Source organism: Chenopodium album, chromosome 26 (genome assembly GCF_948465745.1).
Source record: "Chenopodium album chromosome 26, dcCheAlbu1.1, whole genome shotgun sequence".
NCBI lineage: Eukaryota > Viridiplantae > Streptophyta > Magnoliopsida > Caryophyllales > Amaranthaceae > Chenopodium > Chenopodium album.
This window is the reverse complement of record NC_137859.1, coordinates 2,836,086-2,858,139: the sequence shown is the minus strand read 5'-3', so window position 1 is coordinate 2,858,139 and position 22,054 is coordinate 2,836,086. Positions and strand designations below refer to the sequence as shown.

The 22,054-nt window shown below is 36.9% G+C and overlaps 2 protein-coding genes and 3 pseudogenes across 3 annotated transcripts; 2 read left to right on the top strand and 3 right to left on the bottom strand.

Moving 5' to 3' along the window:
* Positions 1 to 479: 479 nt before the first annotated feature.
* On the top strand, positions 480 to 8,350 carry LOC145617264 (transcription initiation factor IIA large subunit-like). Its single transcript, XM_081671961.1, has 11 exons — positions 480 to 817; positions 1,033 to 1,203; positions 2,375 to 2,539; positions 2,919 to 2,976; positions 3,095 to 3,150; positions 3,341 to 3,466; positions 5,635 to 5,772; positions 7,331 to 7,388; positions 7,486 to 7,646; positions 7,757 to 7,840; positions 7,920 to 8,350. The coding sequence occupies exons 1-11, from the start codon at positions 695 to 697 to the stop codon at positions 7,941 to 7,943; spliced, it is 1,164 nt and encodes a 387-aa protein (XP_081528087.1). The 5' UTR covers positions 480 to 694; the 3' UTR covers positions 7,944 to 8,350.
* Positions 8,351 to 9,302: 952 nt separating this feature from the next.
* Positions 9,303 to 19,336, top strand: LOC145616356 (D-xylose-proton symporter-like 3, chloroplastic). Of its 2 annotated transcripts, XR_014107630.1 has the most exons (15): positions 9,303 to 9,758; positions 10,244 to 10,322; positions 10,400 to 10,459; positions 10,545 to 10,611; positions 10,708 to 10,832; positions 10,924 to 11,025; positions 11,124 to 11,498; positions 11,794 to 11,841; positions 11,931 to 11,993; positions 12,093 to 12,173; positions 12,285 to 12,383; positions 12,683 to 12,820; positions 12,942 to 13,108; positions 13,204 to 13,307; positions 19,155 to 19,336. XR_014107630.1 is itself a non-coding variant. In XM_081671064.1 (13 exons), exons 1-13 carry the CDS (start codon positions 9,451 to 9,453, stop codon positions 13,074 to 13,076), a joined length of 1,680 nt encoding a protein of 559 aa, XP_081527190.1. In that variant the 5' UTR covers positions 9,303 to 9,450; the 3' UTR covers positions 13,077 to 13,225. The 2 variants fall into 2 exon arrangements, 1 of the variants encoding a protein (XP_081527190.1); XM_081671064.1 differs by lacking the exon at positions 19,155 to 19,336 and having other exon boundaries at positions 12,942 to 13,225.
* Positions 13,850 to 16,043, bottom strand: LOC145618217 (L-type lectin-domain containing receptor kinase IV.1 pseudogene; annotated as a pseudogene).
* LOC145616158 (L-type lectin-domain containing receptor kinase SIT2 pseudogene) lies at positions 16,398 to 18,584 on the bottom strand (annotated as a pseudogene).
* Positions 19,337 to 20,152: 816 nt separating the features above from the next.
* Positions 20,153 to 21,721, bottom strand: LOC145616157 (L-type lectin-domain containing receptor kinase IV.1 pseudogene; annotated as a pseudogene).
* Positions 21,722 to 22,054: the final 333 nt, after the last annotated feature.

Below are 22,054 nucleotides of genomic sequence, written 5' to 3'. Positions count from 1 at the left end.
AGTTATTAAGATTGAAAGTTTATTTATGGGAATTGCAAATTGACAGAGGTAATTATGGAGTAGATGGATTCGGAGAATTGATTTGTAAACGTATTCCTATACATGCTGCAAACTGATTTTTTTTTTTTTTTTTTTTCCTTTTCACAAAACTGGGCTCCAAGCGAAATTGGGCCCTTAAAATTTCGGGGCCCTGTGCTGAGGGTCTGTTTGCACAGGCCCTTAGCCGGCCCTGAAAACAATCACAACTTAGAAAAACAACAGGTGTTACAGGCAAATTCTCATCACTTAAAATTCTGGAAACCTTGTTCTCGATAAATAGAAGAGGCATCTTATAAAGCATTGAACAACACTGCAGATTTTGACACGTGGACCCAGAGCATTATAAACGGATGCAAACCTATTTATATTCCACTCTTTAATCTTCCTTTTCTGTTCCGCTCTCCCCACCACCACTTCTCCCTTCTCTCCACCTTTCTCTCTCCTCCCTCCGCCGCCTCCTCCGCCGCCTCCTCCGCCGCCTCACCCCTCTCTCACCCTGTTCCGATATCGAGCTCGAACATCGACACCGTAAAACTCACTGATTTCCTGTCTAATCGGTTCGGCTCAAATTGAAATCGCTCCGATTTGGTTATCTCGGGCGGAGATATCCGGAGAATCTCGGAGTTTTTTGAATTTTTTTGTGAGTTTTTGAGAAATGACGACCTCTACTACTAGCGCTGTTTACATCCACGTTATTGAAGATGTTATCGAGAAAGTTCGGGAAGAGTTCGTTGCCGATGGCGGTCCCGGCGAAAAAGTCCTCCAAGAACTACAAGGAGTATGTATTTTTGTTGTTAATCAGAAGAAATGAATTCGTTTTTCTGCTTTTAGATTGTAATTTTGGTGTTTAATTAGGGTTTTCGGTTTGATTAGTGTTTAATTGGAGTGAGATTGGTGGAAGATGTTCTGATCTGAGTAATTCTAGGGTTTTGTGATTTGTGGAATTTTGTTTTTCTGGAAATTGATGTGTTAGTTTCTGCGGTTTGTTTACAGCTTTGGGAGCTGAAAATGATGCAAGCGGGAGCTGTGTTGCAGCCGAGTGAAAGGCCGTCAGTGCCGAAGCCGGGGCCGGGTGCTGCCATAACGCCTGTTCATGATTTGAATGTGCCTTATGAAGGAACTGAAGAGTATGAAACTCCCACTGCTGAGATGCTTTTCCCTCCGGTGAGTGATTTGGGTACTGTTTAGGATTATGCTGGAGTAATGGTTAAGAAACTGTAATATTCAATTTTTTTTTGCTTATCAAGTTAAGAAATGGTGACAGAAAACGTTGATATTTACAAAACTTGTTTGCATTTCTAACTTGTTTTTTTATTTTTATTTGATGGTTGAGTGTATTTTATCCAATTGATGATAGTAAAGGCATTGGCTTATTGAATGTTTCTTGTTTTATAGTTTAATTGTAAAGATTCGCCTTACGTCCTTACCCGACCAAAACTTGAAAAGGAAAAAGGTTATTCGTAGTTGGAAATTGGCAGTTATAATATTGCCATCAAACAAATGAAAGGAAACTAAAATGAATGAACAACCATCTTGTGTAATGAACAGATGCTCTTGTAGAATTGATAGCTCTTATATACGCAGTATATATACTTCGCAAGTGTTATATCTGTGTAAAAGTTCCGTTGTACAAAGAAACCAATAAAAAAATAACATTTACATAAAAATATTTATTAAAGGGGGTGGTTTTTTGAGTTGGGGATTAAGGGAGGTATATATTGTTTATCTACTGGTAAATGTTTATATTAGTGCAAATATTCTCCTGAAATTTTTCACCCAAGCTTCCTATAAAGTGAACATGAAAGAGTTGGTGGAGTATTTTAACCTTCCTTGAGTGTATGAAATGCTATAACTGCTATGCAATATTAGAGTATAATTACCTCGATTCCAACCCCCTCTTCCCCTTATATATTCCATACATGGAACAAGTGTTAATTATCAATATTTGAAATAAAAAGGAACTTTGGTAAATACTGTATAATATTTGTTGCAATATACGAGAAGATTTCAATATAACATACGAGAAGATTTCAAGGAATAATGTCATTTTTTACTTAAAATTTTGATATTGCTGTTGTGAAGTTGTGGTCAAATTATCTTACAGACAGAGTTGTGTTTGTTTTTTTGTTATAGTCAAACATGGGTAAACAAGTAGTCATTGGTTTATGTCAGTTATTTATTGGAAGATTTTTATTATTATGAATTTTGTGACAGATATAACTTCAGTTCAGTTCATTTTTTTTTTTTTCCTAATGAAGTAAGAAGCAATGTTATATTATCAAAGAAAATTTCCACTTTAGGAATCATGTTTGATGATTTTGCTCTGTTATCATAGACGCCGCTGCAAACTCCAATTCAGACTCCTTTGCCCGGAACTGCAGATAGCTCAATGTATAACATTCCTACAGGACCTTCAGATTATCCTACTCCAACTTCTAATGAAGGTGTTGGTGCCTCAAATGACATAAAGCCTGGAGTTGGAAGGCCTAGCCCTTACATGGTATTTTCAAATCTTTTCGTTGTTTATTGCTGAAGTGTCTCACTAATCTTGATCTTTTTATTTTTATTGCTAATGTAGCATGTATTTATCCAATATCTAACTAAAACCTTTGATGTTGGCGTAGTAGTTAGAAGTTAGAACTGAATCTAGACTGAAGAGGATTTGAGTATTAGTATCTGGCTCCTCAAGCCTTGCTAAGTATCTGATGGACTGAAACCTTTGGAACGGGGGATTAATATTCTTTCAGCTGTTATGTCTAGTTATAAACTTGTGGTTGATTAGGTTCAGTGTTTCCAACTTTTCAGTTTCCTATATAATTGTCTGTTCACCCTGGTTAGATGGTTACAGAATCAATGCTGAATCTTTAATAATTTTGCAGCAACCACCTTCACCCTGGATGAATCAGAGGCCTCCACTTGGTGTGGATGTTAATGTGGGTGAGTAAGACATTAAGGAGATGTTGTGCTATGCCTTCCTCCTATGTCCTGTTTCCTTTCCACCCATTTTTTTTTTCTTGTTTCCCTGATAAGCAGTATTATTGGTTTTGTTATGTAGCTTATGTGGAAGGCCGAGAAGAGGTAGATAGAGGATCCTCACAACCAGCAACTCAGGTGAATCCTAGTCTTTGAGAGGATAATTTCTAATTTATTTTTCGGTGATTTAGGATGCTAGATTTTGATGACTTTTGCTTTCATAATATACTTATGATCTATACGATTTTTATGTGGATTATCTTATTTAGTGTTCTTCTTTAGGCAGGGGTACTTCTGCTAACATTTTCTAAATTGGAAAAATACCCAGGATTTCTTTACAGGGCCTACCGGGAAGAGAAAACGTGATGAATTTCCACCACAGTATCAGGGAGGTGGATATATACCTCAGCAAGATGGATCTGGGGATGCTGTAAGTGATATTTTTGAACTGGAGGTAAAAGTCTAATCATCTTGTTTGTATGATACTATATTTTCTGTAATTGGCTTTGTTAAATTTTCATTGGCTGTGCATGTATTATTATGTTTTAATATGTCATTTCTTTTAGACAAATCCTAAGCTGCTTATTGATATAGCCTTTTTTTTTTTAAAGTTATTATAAAATGATTTTAATTATCATTTTTTTCTAAACATGTTCTTGCTGGATAGACCAACAATAAACAAAACCAAAGCTATTTTCCCTATAGGATGGCTCCCATGAACCAAGAATTTATCCCTCTTGGTCATCCAGGAAGGTCATCTTCCTTCATTTGCTTCTATTTAGTGGTACATGGTCTTGCGAACCCACCCTCTTCATGTCATTCTTAAATTTCTATATCCAAGTCATTTTTTTTCTTTCTCTAGGTTTTTTTTGTTTATCCCAACCTTCCTCGGTTCCACCTTCTGTATTGATGCATCTTCTAGTCAACATCTCACATCCCAAACCAACAAAAGTGGTTGTTCTTTATCTTATTCTCAGTATCCACAACTCCAACTTTCTGTGTATTTCCACTTGTCCATAATCTGTCTCAACAAAAAACAAATGTCTTGTGTGCTATGTTGATTTTCTGCTTTTCTAAAGGCTTTGTACTTTGGCTTTTGTTGTGTATTTGTTCTCCTATATGACTTGGTGTTTAGCAGCCTGTGGTTAAAATCATGTGATGGGAGCTGTAGAAACAATATATGCTGCTTTTGCTGCTCTTATTTTCATGAGATGATTGATGCTAATAAAGATAATAGATTGATTTTTGATATCAAAATAATATAGATATAAAAGTATTTTTTATTCTTAGTATACCTCTGTCTAGATTTTAATTTGATAGCTGATGCCCCTGTATTTCACAATTACAATTTTCATGTCTGGCTTGCAAGTCTATACCCGAGTCAGACACCCTTATTTGAATCCAAGCACTGAAGACAGCTAGGTTTTCAACTTCCAAACATTGATCCCAAATTGCATGTGTTTTCCTTGTCTTTGATTTTCATTATACATCTGTATGAAGTGTCTTGTGAGGGGGGGGGGGGGGGGTGGTGGTGGTGGTAAGTTGGCAAGTGACACGGGTTACACTTTTTGGCTGACTAAGTATTAAGTGGTTACACGTCATAATCAATCATGCACTGTGAATGGCCTAGCAAATTCGTTTGATAATTTGAAAAGGAAAAAGTTGAGAGGTTAGGTTTTCTGGACTTCTGTAAAGTGCTCTATTAGGAAAATGTCTATTCTGACTCTTGATTACTTACAAATCATTAGGAAAATACTGGAGATTTCTCAACCAATAGCATATACAAAAGGTTTGGCTTAGTATTTATATTTATTACTGCAGAATGTAGACATTCGATGAGGATGAAGGTCACTATTATGGTGTTACATTCTAGAGGTTTCTGTATGCAATATTTGTTAGATCATGCTGATTGTCTTTCGGAACTGTCTTGCTTAAGTAAGAATTGTGGTTTTTGATTTTTCCAGTTCCAAATAGCAGATATTGTTTTCTTTAACTGATGTGATGCATATCATGCACATCCCTCTTGCACTTGCCTTTGTGTATCAGTTTTGTTGCGTTGTATGTAATTGACACATCTATGATGTATCCATGGCATTTGCATCTATTTTTGCCGTTGTCTCCTTTTCATTATTATTGCTCCCTCCGCCCCTTAATACAAAGCCTCTTTCTAGCATTTATTACTCACATAATAAAGAGAAAGAGGCTTTTAATTAGGGATGGAGGGAGTATTATTTATTTTATAATATGTATTCATGTTTGAGGAAATATATTGCAGGCTATGTGTATCACCTTCTACGTGTTTAGTGTCACTGAGATTGTTGTCTTTGGCTCATCGATCTCGTTATATTTGCTGACTTACGAAATTTCGAATATTGCGTATTTGTTAATTAATTATTTCCTCAGTGTACACTCTCTTTCTCTCTTGTGTTTGGTGAAAGGGGGGAAAGGGTTCAATTTCAGGTTGATCTTGAAGAAAAACTTTTGGCTAAATGGACCTAGTCTTCTTAGCCAATTATAATATTTTTCTTATCTAGAATCTGTCACATCTATAAAGTTGCTGATATGTTTTTACATTGTCATTGAGGATTAAGTGGATTTATAATTTTTGTGATCTTGTATCAGATCATTCAAAGCAAGCCCTCTGGAAGAAGTGGCACTGTAAAAGTCACATCGGCACAGCAGAAAGAATCCTCTTCTAGGATTCCCCAACTCGATGGACCAATTCCTGATCCTTATGAAGACATGCTTTCCACACCAAATGTAAGGTTTTCTTTCTAATTTTATGGTTGTAACTCTTGTAAGCTTGTGCTATTTTCTTTAGACCCTACTATATTTTAGCTGTAATTTGTGCTTGCTGAACCAAATGTTCATTTGATTTTGGTCGTTTTACTTTATGATGTTTGCAATGCTCTTGTTGTATACGAAGAGGGGTGTTGTGTTCTGATGGAATGACTGTTCAATAAAAAGTCTGTTTAAGATGTCTTTCTTGACCAAGCTCGTGCCAAACAGCTTAGGTGGGGTTCATGAAAATTGAGGAATGGCAGTTCAGTGTATTAATGATAGGGATGCCACTCTATCCCATACTACTTGCTACTTAGTACTTACCATAGTAATGATTAATGATATTGGTGCAGAACTCATTGAATTGACAATCACTTATTTCTGTTCAAGAAATGATGTTTTTGCTCGAATAAAAACATGGTTGTATAAGAAGGGGCATGCAAATGGATTCTTTAGAAGTTGAAAATCATGCGTGTGGAGATTATTGGTTTCATATGTTTTTTTAGAGTAAAAAAAAGGTTTGGTATGAATTATGGCTTCAAATGAGTTGAGCATAGTCCAAATAAAAGGTTCATCTATTAAAAAAAAATTAAAAATAAAAAAATAGAAGGTTCATGATTTAAAAAAAAATCGAATTCCCATCTTCCCAAAATTCAGAATATTTGAATATACAGGTAACTTGCATTCGTTCTGACTTATTATTGACTGATAACAGGTAGAGATATGTAGCCTGTTATTTTTAAGTTCTGAGATGTGTGTTCTTTCCAGTTCAATACTGCTGCCTTAGTTTATGTCTTTTTTTCTAGCAATTTTGGATACTGTTGCTTGTTCAAATGTTTTGTTCATAACTTGTCATATCAATTATAATTATGAGTGATTGTTGTCTAGATCAGTGGTGTAATATTTGGTTCTGGGTTTGTCTCAGGGCAGAAAAAAAAAAATGGCTTGAAACTTCTCATATTCAGAGATTTAATCTTAGTTTAGAGTCAGGTTCAAATGAAAATGACAAACTAAAATGTCACGTGTATAAAAGAGGATCCTGTGTCAAGGCTTAGAATTTAATGCTCTGGGCTAGTTATAAAAATGGGCATGAAATTCGATGAGCTGTGGAAAATATCTGGAGTTCTAGCTTCAATTTTCATTTGTTGCTCCAGTCTCAAGTCTTGTTATGCATCTTATATCTGGATTTTTCTTCAATGTTGTTTTCCTCTTGATATGCTAACTTAGAGATAAAACTGTGCCTGAAATCTGAAAAATTGATAGACCTCGAACTTTCTGTCATATGCAAGTATTCTGTAAAGTTGTGGTTCTCTTTTCACGAGCTTGATAGTGTTGTGAAAGGATCAGTATTGAATGCAAGGGATATTTACTTATGCAGTTAACTTTATTTGCAGTTTTAACTCTCTTTCATATGCAAGTATTCTGTAAAGTTGTGGTTCTCTTGTCATGAGCTTGATAGTGTTGTGAAGGGATCAGTATTGAATGCAAGGGCTATTTACTTATGCAGTTTTAACATTATTTGCGTTTTACCTTGTAGATATACAATTATCAAACCGTGAATGAAGACTACAATGTGGTGAACACTCCAGCTCCTGGTATGCTTCTAAACTTCCTGTATACCTTGACATATTGGTTTAGCATGGCATAAGGTCTCCCTCTCATGTTGTCCATGTTTATCTCAAATTTGCTTAGACCTGCAAGCTAGCACCCCTGCCCCCCCTGTCCAGAATGATCTTGATGAAAATGGTGATGACGAACCACCTTTGAATGAGAATGATGATGATGATTTGGATGACATCGACCAAGGAGAAGAGCTTAACACACAACATTTGGTTCTGGCTCAGTTTGACAAGGTATGCTAATGCTTCCTAGTTACAAAGTATGAAGTATTAGTTAGTACATGCACCTTTAAAATATTGTTTCTACCAAGTATTCAATTGAATTTTATCATCGCATCGTTCAGGTGACACGTACCAAGAGCCGTTGGAAGTGCACCCTTAAGGATGGCATAATGCATATAAACAACAAGGACATTTTGTTCAACAAGGTCAGTGCGCTGCTACCAGTTATCCTGTGAAAGCCAGACATCTTTATAATCTTCTTACCTGTGGTCTTTTTTCTGGCAGGCTTCAGGAGAATTTGATTTCTAATTTTGCGAGGAAGAAGTCTTGTAGGGAAGTTCAGTGGCTCTTAGAGGGAAGTTATCCGAGTTGCCACTCAGCATCTCTTGTCTTGTCCTGGTTTATCGTTAGCTAGATCTTTCGAGGGTTGGAATGGAATCAGTATATGCTGTTAGAGATTGGATAAAAGTGGTTGGCCAGTTGTATATAAAGCAAGAGCCCTTTGGCCTTTAATGCGGATGGCTAAGCCAGATTATCATCATTTCTTTTATGGAATATGTGATTCCATTAGTTCTGTACACTTCGGACATTTGGATCATCTTCTAGAGATTGCATTTTTCCCAGCTCTCTTTCTCTTTTTAGCACCATGATTGTGTAGATTAGGTTAAACATCATGTTATCAGTTACTATGACGCAATTATAATCTGTGGTTTAGTGTACTGGTGTTTCTAATGTTCTTGATGGACACTGTATCTGTATGCAATAGTATGATTTTTTGTTATTTTGAAAATATGTAAGAATGCCATTCATTGATGATTTGAAGCGCTCATCTATGGAGGGCAAGTAGGCAGTATTAATGATTACATGCCTCTCAGAATTCTACCATATCGCCTGGATTAGGTAATGCATATATGTAGTGTGAATGTATGATGGAAGGGTTGCCAATTTGCCGTTGTGTCTGTTGAAGAGCGCGGTGCTGAGTGAAATAATGTGATTGAAGATGTTTTAGAAGTGTCGTTGTCATGACTTTTAAATTTCGTTTATTTCAGAGAAAGTGTAAATGGATCACAATTATGAAATTACAACTACAAATGTAAAACAAGAGTCAAATCAATATTAACGGTTTGACATAAAAAACACAGTTACTCAGTTAGTCATATGCTAAAATTTAGGGCCTGTTCTCATTGATTAGACTGAATATAACTTATTAGAGTTGAGATGAACTGAACTAAAAATAATCGTATGAGAACAGTAATTGACAGAAAAACAAAATGTATACTCAATTTTAACAATCTTCTTGTATTTTTTTTTTTTTGAATAACAATCTTCTTGTATTTTTTTTTTTTTTTTGAATAACAATCTCCTTGTATCACAAAGCTTAAATTAACACTTTCTTGCAAGTTCATTACTGGTCTACTCCATACTGTTTATCGGGCATGCTTATGTTTAAAATTCAGAAATATGTTGATATTTGATTATTTCAATCAAATCAAATCTAATTTTTTTCAATGTGTGTTTATGCGTTTTTGAAATTTTATAGGAAAGAACATATTTACACGGATTTAATGATTTAATCAAATCAGATTGTATGAAATGAACATAACCCAAATCTCATCTACATAAAGACGATGCTCCAGTAACTGTCCATATTTATAGACATAATTGACATAACACAATCTATCATCCCACACCATTATTATTTTTTATTTTTTTTGAAACATCCCACACCATTATTATTACAGTATAAAATATAATAATCTTTATATTTGGGGGCGTGGTAGTTAGGCTATGATCGATTGTTTTTGCTACTAAAAAAATGGGATCAGTCACCGGTTCCTGGGTCATCCATCACCCCCACCTCAAAATTCGTGAATTCAAGAAATCATTTTGTATCTCCTCTTGGTCCCACATTAATTCTCATGCATCATCTTCTTCAACTAAACTCTTCCCTAAACTGCAATTCAGTGGAAGAAGAAGAAATTTTATCATGGAAAACCCTTCAATTTACAGTCTTGAAACTTCATTATTACTTAATAAGGTGAATTCCCAGAAGAAAGAGGATTACCCTGTTGAGCATGATGCTGTTGAACCAGAGGTCTTTGCATGGTCTTCTGTAATTTTACCGTGAGTATTTCCCCCTTTTATCTCCAAAATGGGTTTTTTCTAGCAGGGTTTGAGTTTAAAGTACTGAATTTTGATGGGTTTATTGTATAATGTAGTTTAAATTGAGTTTAATTTGTCATGTTTTGGGTCAATTTTCACACTATTCTGGCCAAGTGAACAATACATTATTTTTGTTTGTATTGTTTTGAATTTTTTCTTGCTGGGTATGAAATTATAGCTCTGAAATTTGATGGGTTTGTTGTATAATGTAATTTATTAATTTTGAATATGTTTAATTGTCATGTTTTGGGTCAATTAACATGGTCAATTGATTACTAAATTGGTTAAAGTTAAGAATTGAGGAACACGATTATGTTTAAATTGGCCCCAATATGCTATATTTCAATATTGTTTGCTGAAAAATCTACATTAGTAACTGCTAATTAGAAATTTGTGCCCAAATTACTAAGAACTTTTTACAGATTTTGTTGTTAATTAATTTTCAGGTTTCTATTCCCTGCACTAGGTGGTTTACTGTTTGGGTATGATATTGGTGCTACTTCTGGAGCTACAATATCACTACAGGTATAATTCTGGTCTTGGTGATGTTGATTTTTTTTGAATTATAGATAAATGTAATTAGTAATGTACTGTTAATGCAGTCTCCTGAGCTTAGTGGTACAGCATGGTTCAATCTTTCAGCAGTTCAACAGGGTTTGGTGGTAAGCTTTTGTATTAATCATGCCTTGATTTGACATAGAATTGATACTACTTGACTTCTTTCTGATATGTTTTCCTGTAATGTAGGTGAGTGGCTCACTGTATGGAGCTCTTTTTGGTTCTATTATCGTCTATCCGATAGCTGACTTCCTTGGTATGACTTTAGCTAGCGCATTATGTTGATTTGTTTGTGATATACTTTTGGGATTAACATATTTTAAGAGATATTTATGTCTCCTGAATCCTGAAGGAAGGAAGCGAGAACTTCTAATCGCTGCAACTCTCTATGCAATTGGTGGCCTTACCACCGCACTTGCTCCTAGTCTTAATATTCTTTTGATTGGGAGGCTTCTTTATGGCCTTGGCATTGGTTGGGTGAGCATCCTAGTGATTAATGGTTTTGATATTGAGTGAATTAACTTCCAAGTATTGTAAATGAATGTAAGCTGAAGTTGGTCTATTGTAGGCTATGCATGGGGCCCCTCTTTACATTGCAGAAACTTGTCCTTCTCAGATTCGAGGAACCTTGATTTCGTTGAAAGAACTCTTCATAGTTCTTGGCATTTTGGTATCTTCTACGATTAATTTATCTCTCTCCCCCCTCCCCTCCTTTCCCTTTTTTTACCTAATGTTTGACTTAAACTTGTAGCTCTTTTGCTTCTTCAGTTGGGGTACTTTGTTGGTAACTTTAATATTGATGTGGTTGGAGGCTGGCGTTATATGTTTGGGTTGAGTCTTCCGGTTGCTGCAGTTATGGGTCTTGGGATGTTAACTCTGCCTACTTCACCTCGCTGGTTGCTTCTTAGGGGTGTTAAAGGTCAAGGATCTTTGCAGGAGTACAAGGAGCAGGCTATTGCTGCTCTGAGAAAACTACGAGGCAGACCCGCTGGGGATAAAATGTCTGAAAAGCAAATTGAAGATACACTAGATTCAATGAAGTCTTCTTTCCAAGATCAGGAAGAGGGAAGATTTTTAGAGGTGTTTCAAGGGCCTAATCTGAAAGCTTTCATCATCGGTGGAGGTCTTGTACTTTTTCAGCAGGTGATTCTATCATTCTTTGAACGTGGGATGTACACCATGCACAGGGAGTGAACTCTGTGCTGTGGCATTTTTTTGGATAAATATGGCCCATATAGGTGGTGAAGTTGGTATTTTGCTGATCAAATTGGGGGTATTTTTGGAGAAAATTTGGTGGGCATGTATTCTCGAGTCCACTCCCTGTACATGGATCATGCTTTCTTTTCTTTGAACTCATGTTTGTGCCTAAAAAGCTGCATCAAAACCTGTTTATAGAAAATATTTGGACTCCTTTACTAATCACTATGATTGTCTTTAGATTACTGGGCAGCCTAGTGTTTTGTATTATGCTGGTCAAATCCTACAGGTAAGGCGAAGCTTATCCAGTTTTCATTTTTCTGCTTCTTATACAGAAGGAATGCTTGATTGACTTATTTTTCCTTGACTGTGAAATAGAGTGCTGGGTTTTCTGTTGCATCCGATGCCACTCGAGTTTCAGTGTTGATTGGCCTATTCAAGGTATACGTGATCGCCTTTTACTTTAGCATGGAGCAACAATCTGTTGTTTGTATACAGTGGAATCGCCTATGTAGCTCGTTTCTCATTTCCTTCCTGCAGTTTGTTATGACAGGAGTAGCTGTTCTTAAGGTAGATGATCTTGGAAGGAAACCCTTGCTAATAGGAGGTGTTAGTGGGATTGTATGTATACTTCACCATCTGTTCCCTAAACTAGATTTTATTCTTTGTCCTTTTAATGTGGAAATGAGATGCTTATTTGGTGTTTGAACTCTTTCCTGAGCTATTTTACAGGCTGTGTCCTTGTTCCTCCTTGCTGCATATTACAAGTTTCTTGGAGGCCTCCCATTTGTTGCTGTAGCTGCTTTGCTGCTATATGTCGGTAGTTATCAAGTAAATTTCTAAAACCAAATTTTTAATCTTCTTTTCAGAGAAGTACACAGTCCATTACTCCGTATTTCTGATTTTATAAACTGGTTTGCGATGCTATTCCTCTTGTAGCTCTCTATACATTTTTTGATTTGTTAGTAAAGTGTTGTATCCGATCACCTTCAAAAAGAATTTTAGTATCTGAAAGATTAGTCCGGTTAATATAACTGAAAGTCTGAAACCAATGATCGAGAAACAATTCTTTTGCACTAGACCTTCTGGATTCCCACTGACATTGTATTTTGTCATGAATTGATTTTCAGATATCATTTGGTCCAATCAGTTGGCTAATGGTATCAGAGATATTCCCTGTTCGTACTAGAGGACGAGGAATCAGTCTTGCTGTTTTAACAAACTTTGGTTCAAATGCTCTTGTGACCTTTGCCTTTTCACCTTTGAAGGTATATTTTAATTCTTGCTAATCTTGGTATTAAGGGACGCCTTATTTGCAGTTTTATTGCTTGATTGCTTCCTTGGCTAGTCTGCAAAATTCTGTGCTAAGATCTGTTTTGCAATCTGCAGGAGTTGCTTGGAGCTGATAACCTATTCCTCTTATTTGGAGCTATTGCTTTGCTGTCTCTTGTATTTATATTGACGTTGGTCCCGGAGACCAAGGGGTTAAGTCTGGAAGAAATCGAGGCAAAATTATCAGAATGAGATTTGGTTCGGGTGCCATATGATAAGAAAATGTATTTATTCCTTCCATGTTAATTGTAAATGCAAATTCCTATTTCTCATGAACTATTAATAAATAAGCTTTGTAAACAATTTCTTTTTTTACTAGTCATTTTGTGGCAGTACAAGAAGATGGGAGCACAATTCTTCTTTCTTATTTCAGAAAGCTGACAACTGAAGTCAGTTTATAGTTATGCAAGAGTCTAAGGCCAGGTAATTAAACTCTATTCAGCAATATATTTCCTCATTATGTTAGGAAGATTCTTAACCTGCTCTTCCCATTTTCATGAAATATGCAAGCAATGGAAGACCTTTTCGTCGAACGATCTCACTATAATTTATAACTCCCTAGTCATTATAGTCTTCCCAGGGTAGGTTTTAAAATTTAATACCCAACACTTAATTTAGTGAAACCGAATACAAGATATCAGTTTTTCCATCTTTTGCAATAATAAGAATTACCAAAAAAATTAGCTTCGGACTTGTAGGAGAGTCTGCTGTCTGATTAAGTAGTGTAAGATTCCAAGGATTCTGGGTTAATTTCAGGCTAAAAGCCTTCAACGTTAATAAAAACCTTGAAATAAAACAGGTTTCCTTATATCATATAGCTTCTTTCACATACAAAGTGATTGATTCTGCATGTTCTTTGGTACTTGAAAAGTTCCAGATTGGGTACGCAGTTAATTAATATCAGAGATAATTACGACTCTGAATTTTCAGAATTGCTGTTTCATGCAGGAAAATATAGATAGCTTGTGTGGGTAAAACCATTATCTGAAGAAATTAGTACACCATAAGAGACATGACCCATCATATTTTCATTACATATTTGATTTACATCTGTATTGCTAGACACCAGTTTATAAACTGAAAGCACTGAACTTAAACTCTGAGCATTAGCTAACTACGTAAGCTAAGGAATTTATGAAAAGTTTAACGACCATGTCGGAGGACTGAATTTGTACTAGACATGACAGCAACAGAGCTTGTTCCAGATGACGACAGGAACGATGATGGCAGTGAATGCAATGTTCCTAAGTTGTCCTCCCCAAGGAAACCGATGGTTTCAGGGTTGTATTCAGATGGCAAATCAGGCAATCTTGCACTGCCAGTAAGTATCTGAACTACTTGCCGCATTGTTGGCCTCCCTTCTGCTATCGGATACAAACAGAGGAGGCCTAATTTTAAGATAAGCCTCATTTCGTCTTCCACGTAATCTCCTTCCATTCTTAGATCACTTGCCTTCAGAATATCTCCCTTTTTCCAACAATCATAAACCCAATCACTGAGAAACAGAGCCTCTGCATCATTATCTTCATTTTGTTTGCCAATTGGCCTCCTTCCACAACCCACTTCAAGCAAGAACATTCCAAAAGAAAAAACATCGGTGCTAGTTGTAGGTTTTCCTGTTCTATTTATCTCTGGTGCAATATATCCGATGGTTCCCACCACATGGGTTGTCCGAGGATCAATGCTGTGATCATAAAGCTTGGCCAGGCCGAAATCACCCAACCTTGCATTCATCTCAGCATCTAACAGGACATTACTTGCCTTCACATCTCGGTGAAGGACAACTTGTTCCCACTCCTCATGAAGGTATAAAAGGGCAGATGCCACCCCTTTGATGATCTTAAATCTTTTGGACCAACACAAAATTGATCCCTCAACCTTGTCAAAAAGGAGTTTATCAAGGCTCCCGTTAGGCATGTAATCATAGACCAAAAGAAGTTCTCCTTTTCTTCTGCAATAACCTAGGAGCTGTACCAAGTTTCTATGCCTTAGCCTTCCCATACTAGAGATTTCTGCAACAAATTCTTTTATCCCTTGCTTCGAATCTTGGGAGACTCGTTTCACAGCAACTTGGCGACTTGTAGAAGGTAATAAACCCTTGTAGACCTTCCCAAAACCGCCAACTCCAAGAAGCTCGGAGTTTTTAAATCCTTTTGTTGCTAAGTAAAGATCCTTGAATGAGTATCTGTAAGGAGCATATTCCTTTTCCCATGGTTCAAGCAATTCTTCATATTTCTTCTTCCAAACAAACCAAATAGCTGCAGCAATCATTGATAATAACAATAGTGAAATTACAATAAGTAGAACTATTATGAGCTGACTTAAGCTTTTCTTATGGTGTTTTATTCGTGGAAGTGATGGTAGCTTGGAAGGGTCTAAACCTTGTGCTTTCCCACTCTGATTCCAGCTCCATCCCAGTATGTAATGATAGTTCGGTATAGGCCCAGTAGCAGAAGTGAAACCGACATACATGTTATGAAGTAGTATGGTAGAAAGATTGAGGTGTTTAGACAGTAAACACTTGCTAGGCTTTGGATCTCTAAATGGAGCTAGTGTTACATTCAATAGCATCTCAACCTCATTATAATCTATCCAAATTTGCATTGGTTTCCCACTATTTAGCTGCAGGGTTTCATTCACCCTTAACTTGTCAGAATAGTACGCGGCTGTAGCAGCCGCGTCTGATGTGAGGCTATTCACATCAATCCCTACATGGTTACTATCAATATCTTTGAAATCAGGATTTTGGATGGTGTCTAATTCTACAGCAATTATATGGTTCGAAGGAAGCCCGTTGGTGGAAGTATTAAAGAGTCCTAGGTACGCGGAAGGGAGAGCGTGTTGGAAATGTGTAGTTGGACTAATGACAAAAACGATTCCATGGCTGGATTGATTTGGAGCTATTGGATAAATTGCAAAAATGAAAGTGGTAGAGAATGATGTGTGATTTGGACTGAAGATCACGGGACGTGGATAGAAAGCATGGGAAGTATTGTAACTTGAGTAGTTTGTCAATTGGAGAAGACCATTAGGTAGAATAGTCGCGATTCCATCAACATGAAGTTTATTGGTGGCTCCTTGGAAACCATTGTAGGTGAACTGTGTTTCATCTTGAGCAAAGGCATGTACGGCTAATATAAGAACAAATATAAGGATCATTGTTACTAACTAGGATACCTTAGTCTTTATCTTTATTTACACTAAATGTCTGATTTCTAGCTCACATAAGATTAGGATGGATAGAGGTGAGTGTCTGAGTGATAAATGATGTCTCATGTTGTTTGTAGTCAAGTGAAAGAAGTCGCTTTTGTCGCCGCTTGAAAAGTCATTGCTTGAAAAGTTGAAGTCATTTAATTGTCCTATGTGAGCTGTATATATTTGAATCTAACATTATAAAATTACTGTGTACTCCGTACGCCTTACCCCCTCTATCCCGCTAAGATTGTCCCTTTACTTCTATTTGTAGGCTATTATTTCATTGGTGCATGCTACATATTATTGAAGTGACTAACCTAGGCTTAAATGGCTAAAATTACTAGGTTACAACTTACAACACTTGAACTTAACATACTAGGTTACAACTTACAGGGAATAAGATTGTCAACAACGTAGACAATAACAGTTAGCTAACAGCCTAACATAGTACTTTAACAAGACTCTGGAGTCTATGAAAATTTTAACGACCATAGTGGAGGACTGAATTTATGCTAGACATGACACCAATAGAGCTAGTTCCAGACGACGATGGAAATGATGACGGCATTAATTCGCTGTTGCCGAGTCCTCCCCAAAAAGGGCTGGTTTCAGGGTTGTATTCAGATGGCAAATCAGGCAATGTTGCCCTGCCAGTAAGAATTTGAACTACTTGCTGCATTGTTGGCCTTCCTTCTGCTATCGGATTCAAACAAAGAAGGCCTAATTTCAAGATAAGCTCCATTTCGTTTTCCACATAATCTCCTTCCATCCTTGGATCACTTGCCTTGAGAATTTCTCCTCGTTTCCAACAATTATAAACCCAATCACTGAGAAACAGAGCCTCTGCACCTTCATCTTCTTCTTGCTTGCCAGTTGGCCTCCTTCCACAACCCACCTCGAGCAAGAACATTCCAAAAGAAAAAACATCGGTGCTAGTAGTAGGCTTTCGTGTTGTACTAATCTCTGGTGCAATATATCCAATAGTTCCCACCACGTGGGTTGTCCGAGGATCAGTGCTATGATCGTAAAGCTTGGCAAGGCCAAAATCACCTAGCCTCGCATTCATTTCAGCATCTAACAGGACATTACTTGCCTTCACATCTCGGTGAAGGACAACTTGCTCCCACTCCTCATGAAGGTACAAAAGGGCAGATGCCACACCTTTAATGATCTTAAATCTTGAGGACCAACACAAATTTGATTTCTCAAACTTGTCAAACAGGAGTTTGTCAAGGCTGCCATTAGGCATGTAATCATAGACCAAAAGAAGCTCTCCTTTTGTTCTGCAATAACCTAGGAGCTGTACCAAGTTTCTATGCCTTAGCCTTCTCATGCAAGAGATCTCTGCAACAAATTCTTTCATCCCTTGATTTGAATCATGAGCGATTCGTTTCACAGCAACTCTGGCATTTGTAGAAGGTAATATACCCTTGTAGACCTTCCCAAAACCACCAGCTCCAAGAAGCTCAGATTCTTTAAATCCCTTTGTTGCTACATAGAGACTCTTGTATGACAATCTATGTGGGGCATATTCTTTTTCCCAAGATTCATGCAACTCTTCATACTTCTTCCTCCATATGAACCAAAATACTCCTGCAACCACTAAAAGCAACAGTAAAACTACACTGAGAAGAAGTACAAAAACTAGATGGTTTGAGCTTAGTTTATTGTGTTTGATTCGTGGAAGTGATGGAAGCTTAGAAAGGTCTAGATCTTTCGCTTTCCCACTTTGACTCCAGCTCCATCCTAGTATATAATGACTGTTTGAGACCTTGCCAGTAGAAGATGAGAAACCAACATACATAGAATCAAGGAGTATTGTAGAAAGATCTATGTGCTTAGACAAGAGGCACTTGCTAGGCTTTGGATGACCGAGTGGAGCTAATGTTACGTTAGCTAACATCTGTACCTCGTCATACTCTATCCAAATTTGTATAGGTTTACCACTATTTAGCAGCAGGGTTTTGTTTACCCCTTCTTTATCTGAATAGTAAGAAGATGAAGCAGCATCAATGGAGTGCAGGCTGTTAACATCAATTCCAACATGGCTATCATCAATATCTCCAAACTCTCTTGTTTGGATGGTGTCTAACTCTACAGCAAATATATGGTTTGAAGATAGTCCATTGTTGGTAGCATTAACGAGTCCTAGATATATGGATGAGAGAGCGTGTTTGAAATTTGTGGACGGGCTAATAACGAAAACAATTCCATGCCCAGAATGGTTTGGTACTTGAGGATACATTGCAAAAGCAAAAGTGGTGGAGAATGATAGATGATTTGGTTTGAAGATCACGGGATGTGGATAGAAAGCATGGGAAGTATTGCGCATTGAGTAGTTTGTCATTTGGAGAAGACCATTGCGAGTCCATCAACATGAAGTTTGTTTACGGATCCTCTGAAACCATTGTAGGTGAACTGTGTTTCATCTTGAGCAAGGGTAAGTGCACCCGATATAAGAATAATTGTTGATATGTTGAGGAAATACTGAAGAGAAATGGCCATTAGAGCCATAAAACTGTTACTGCTTACAACAAGAATACAGGATGCTTTATTACAAGGTGAAATCATCTGCCTTAATGCAGTACAAGGTATTATGCAAATGATACATCACTTCTTTATCAACTTGGCTTGCCTTGTACGGAAGGGCATCTTGTTTATTAGTACATCCCTGAATTGTTCCACAGTAAATGTATTTATTTTGCTGTGGATTACTATTTTGGTGTGTTATGGAGCACAAAGTTTAGGTCTTTTTAGCGCAGTATTGATGGTTCAAAAGGTAATGCTTCATTATTCGGATGAATGGAGATTATGGGCATAATATTCATTCTCTTCTAATTTGGTTTAATTTAAACAAATTGTAATGCTTCTTTTTCATAAATTGTCCTTTAATTTACTAGATGGGTACACACAACTCTTACTCCCACTATAGTTGATTTTTCTAAGGTAGTTGATTTTTTGTTCTGTTTTGTATTTAATGCCATATTAACTATATTAGTTCAGTAGTGTACTAGTCTTGTCCTAAGTCTAGGGTTGCTGTCTGAAAAGTCTGATTCAGGTTTCCGGTTAATGCAGGGTGTACCGGGTGCAGTCTGTGATACAATGAACGCTGAAGATTTAAGATATGTCTGATGGTAGTCATTGCATGGTACGGCATAGAACCTTATCTTTTAAACGCTTTCACATTTTTCATATCACTCTTGTTTCCCTTAATTTACCTATTATCATGACCAGAAACCAGGGTAAAACTAGATAAGGATGTTTCCTAGATGATTTGACTGTCATTTGTTGTACTCATGTTTGTGCCTGCCTTTGCATTATGCTGTTTGAATGTTTGATTACAAGAAGGCTGTTTAATACAAGAAAGATCAGAACTCTGTATGTGCAATGAGCAAGCGCAGAGCTGGACAGGTATATGGCATAATTAACCAAAATTCAGGATATTAGAACAATAGAATTATGGGCTCGAGCTTTCGAGTGGCTTGATTCACCCCCAAAGGCTAAACAAAACAAAGATAACACTTCAATAATTTAAAGCCATTCTCTTTCACTCCTGTTTTTCTCTCTTTTCCTCTAATTTCTGCCTTTTTCTTCAAGCCTCTTAACTAATTTGAAATTGAAATTCCCTCCAAAACTCCTCATCTGTCTGGTTTATTACCGTGCGCTCAGAAAATGCAAGAAAGGAAAAAAAATTTGCCAATAATAGTAAGAATAGCATAAAGTAAGACATTATACGGAGTATGAGTTATTTTTCCCAAAGCATTTCTACTTTGGTGAAAAATAATTTAATATAAGTCCGCCTTACATGTTCTAAAAAAATTCCATCCGTCAAAACTCCAATTAATTACGGAGTAGTAACATACTCCCTCCGTGTTTTTTTAATAATGCATAAGATATACATTCTGGGCAACAAGGTTTTAGTATTTCAACAGGGTAGCTAGTAGTGTAATAGCACTCTAGATTCTTGCATTAAGTGATTCCTTACAAGGAGGATCTACTGATGTTCCTTACAATTTTGTCACCCTTGTGAACTAAAAAAATTATGAAGAAGCACTCTGGAATCACTGATTCAATCAACGACCATATTGGAGGACAGAATTTGTGCTAGACATGACACCGAGACAGCTAGTTCCTGATGGTAATAAACACAATGTTCCCAAGTCCTCTCCATAAAAATCGTCAATATCAGGGCTGTATTCAGATGGTATATCAGGCAAAGTTTCACTCCCATTAAGAAACTCAACTACTTGCCTCATTTTAGGTCTTGCTTCTGCCTTAGGATGCAAACAAAGAAGGCCTAACTTCAAGACCAGCTCCGTCTCCTTTTCCTGATAATCTCTTTCCATCTTAGGGTCACTTGCTTTGAGAATTTCTCCCCTTTTCCAACATTCATAAACCCAATCACTGAGAAAAAGAGCCTTTGCTTCATCATCATCATCTTGCTTGCCAGTTGGCTTCCTCCCACAAGCCACCTCGAGTAAGAACATTCCAAAAGAAAACACATCAGAGCTAGTGGTAGGTTTTCGTGTTCTACTAACCTCTGGTGCAATATATCCGATGGTTCCCACCATACGGGTTGTCTGAGGACCAAAGCTATGATTGTAAATTCTGGCAAGGCCAAAATCACCCAGCCTTGCATTCATTTCTGCATCTAACAGGACATTACTTGCCTTAACATCTCTGTGAAGGACAACTTGTTCCCACTCCTCATGAAGGTATAGAAGGGCAGAGGCCACCCCTTTAATGATGTTAAATCTCGAGGACCAGCATAATTTTGACTTATCATCCTTGACAAAGAGGAACTTGTCTAGGCTCCCGTTAGGCATATACTCATATACCAAGAGAAGCTCCCTTTTTCTTCTAGAATAGCCTAAGAGTGGTACCAAGTTTTTATGCGCTAGCCTTCTCATGCTGGAGATCTCCGCGATAAATTCTTTCATCCCTTGTTTTGAATTGTGGGAGATTTGTTTCACAGCGACTTGTTGATTTATAGTTACAGAAGGTAATACACCCTTGTAAACCTTCCCAAAACCACCACCTCCAAGAAGCTCAGAATTTTTAAAACCTTTAGTTGCAACATAAAGATCTTTGTATGGAAATCTATGCGGGCCATATTCTTTTTCCCATGTTTCAAGAAACTCTTCGTACCTTTTCCTCCATACAAACCAAACTGCACCAGCAATCAATAGCAGTAATATTAAAATTACACTCAGCAAAAGAACAAATATCAGCCGGTCTATGTTTAGCTTTCTATCATCGTATAAAAAAGCAAGCTTTCGATGTTTGATTCGTGGAAGTGATGGAAGCAAGGAAGGATCTAAATCTTGTGCTTTATCACTTTGATTCAAACTCCATCCTAATGTGTTATGACTATCAGAGACCACACCAGTAGAAGAAGAGAAGCCAGCATACATAGAACCAAGGCGAAAGGTGGAAAGGTTGAAGTGCTTAGAAAATAGAAGCTTTCTAGGCATAGGGTGACTGAGTGGAGATGAAATGTTTTTACTAACAGATCCTTTGAAACCATTGTAGATGAAATGTTTTTCATTTTGACCAAATGCATATACAGTTAATAGTATAATAAGAAAAAATATAACCAAGCTCATTATTGCTAATTGAGCTGACCGAGAAACAATACCCATTAAAGCAATAAGATTGGAATTTTAAAGTGTTAGGAAAGCCTTGATGGATGTAATTGTAGTAGAGATGAAATGAAGGAGAAAAATACAATATTAGTAGTAAGACCAGTTTGGTAATACTATTATTTGACTTATTTTCCATGTGAGAACGCCATATTTGACGCGTTCAACAGGTAGGGAAAAAACAATGTGAATATATATATATATATATATAGGGAAGAAAGATATGGGAAGCGGGACCATGGATGAAGGAGAAAGGTTAGGTATGTACTAGGGGTACACACGTCAAGAGGTAAGAAAATCATTAAAGTATCCCCAGTTGAGAGAATGTAACAG

Excerpts from the sequence above, each read along its gene's own strand:
- LOC145617264 (XM_081671961.1), top strand. The coding sequence starts at position 695 with ATGACGACCTCTACTACTAGCGCTGTTTACATCCACGTTATTGAAGAT. Across the intron at positions 1,204-2,374 it reads CTGAGATGCTTTTCCCTCCG|ACGCCGCTGCAAACTCCAAT; the intron begins GTGAGTGATTTG and ends CTGTTATCATAG. Across the intron at positions 7,647-7,756 it reads TTCTGGCTCAGTTTGACAAG|GTGACACGTACCAAGAGCCG; the intron begins GTATGCTAATGC and ends CGCATCGTTCAG.
- LOC145616356 (XM_081671064.1), top strand. The coding sequence starts at position 9,451 with ATGGGATCAGTCACCGGTTCCTGGGTCATCCATCACCCCCACCTCAAA. Across the intron at positions 10,323-10,399 it reads GAGCTACAATATCACTACAG|TCTCCTGAGCTTAGTGGTAC; the intron begins GTATAATTCTGG and ends CTGTTAATGCAG. Across the intron at positions 11,842-11,930 it reads ATGCTGGTCAAATCCTACAG|AGTGCTGGGTTTTCTGTTGC; the intron begins GTAAGGCGAAGC and ends ACTGTGAAATAG.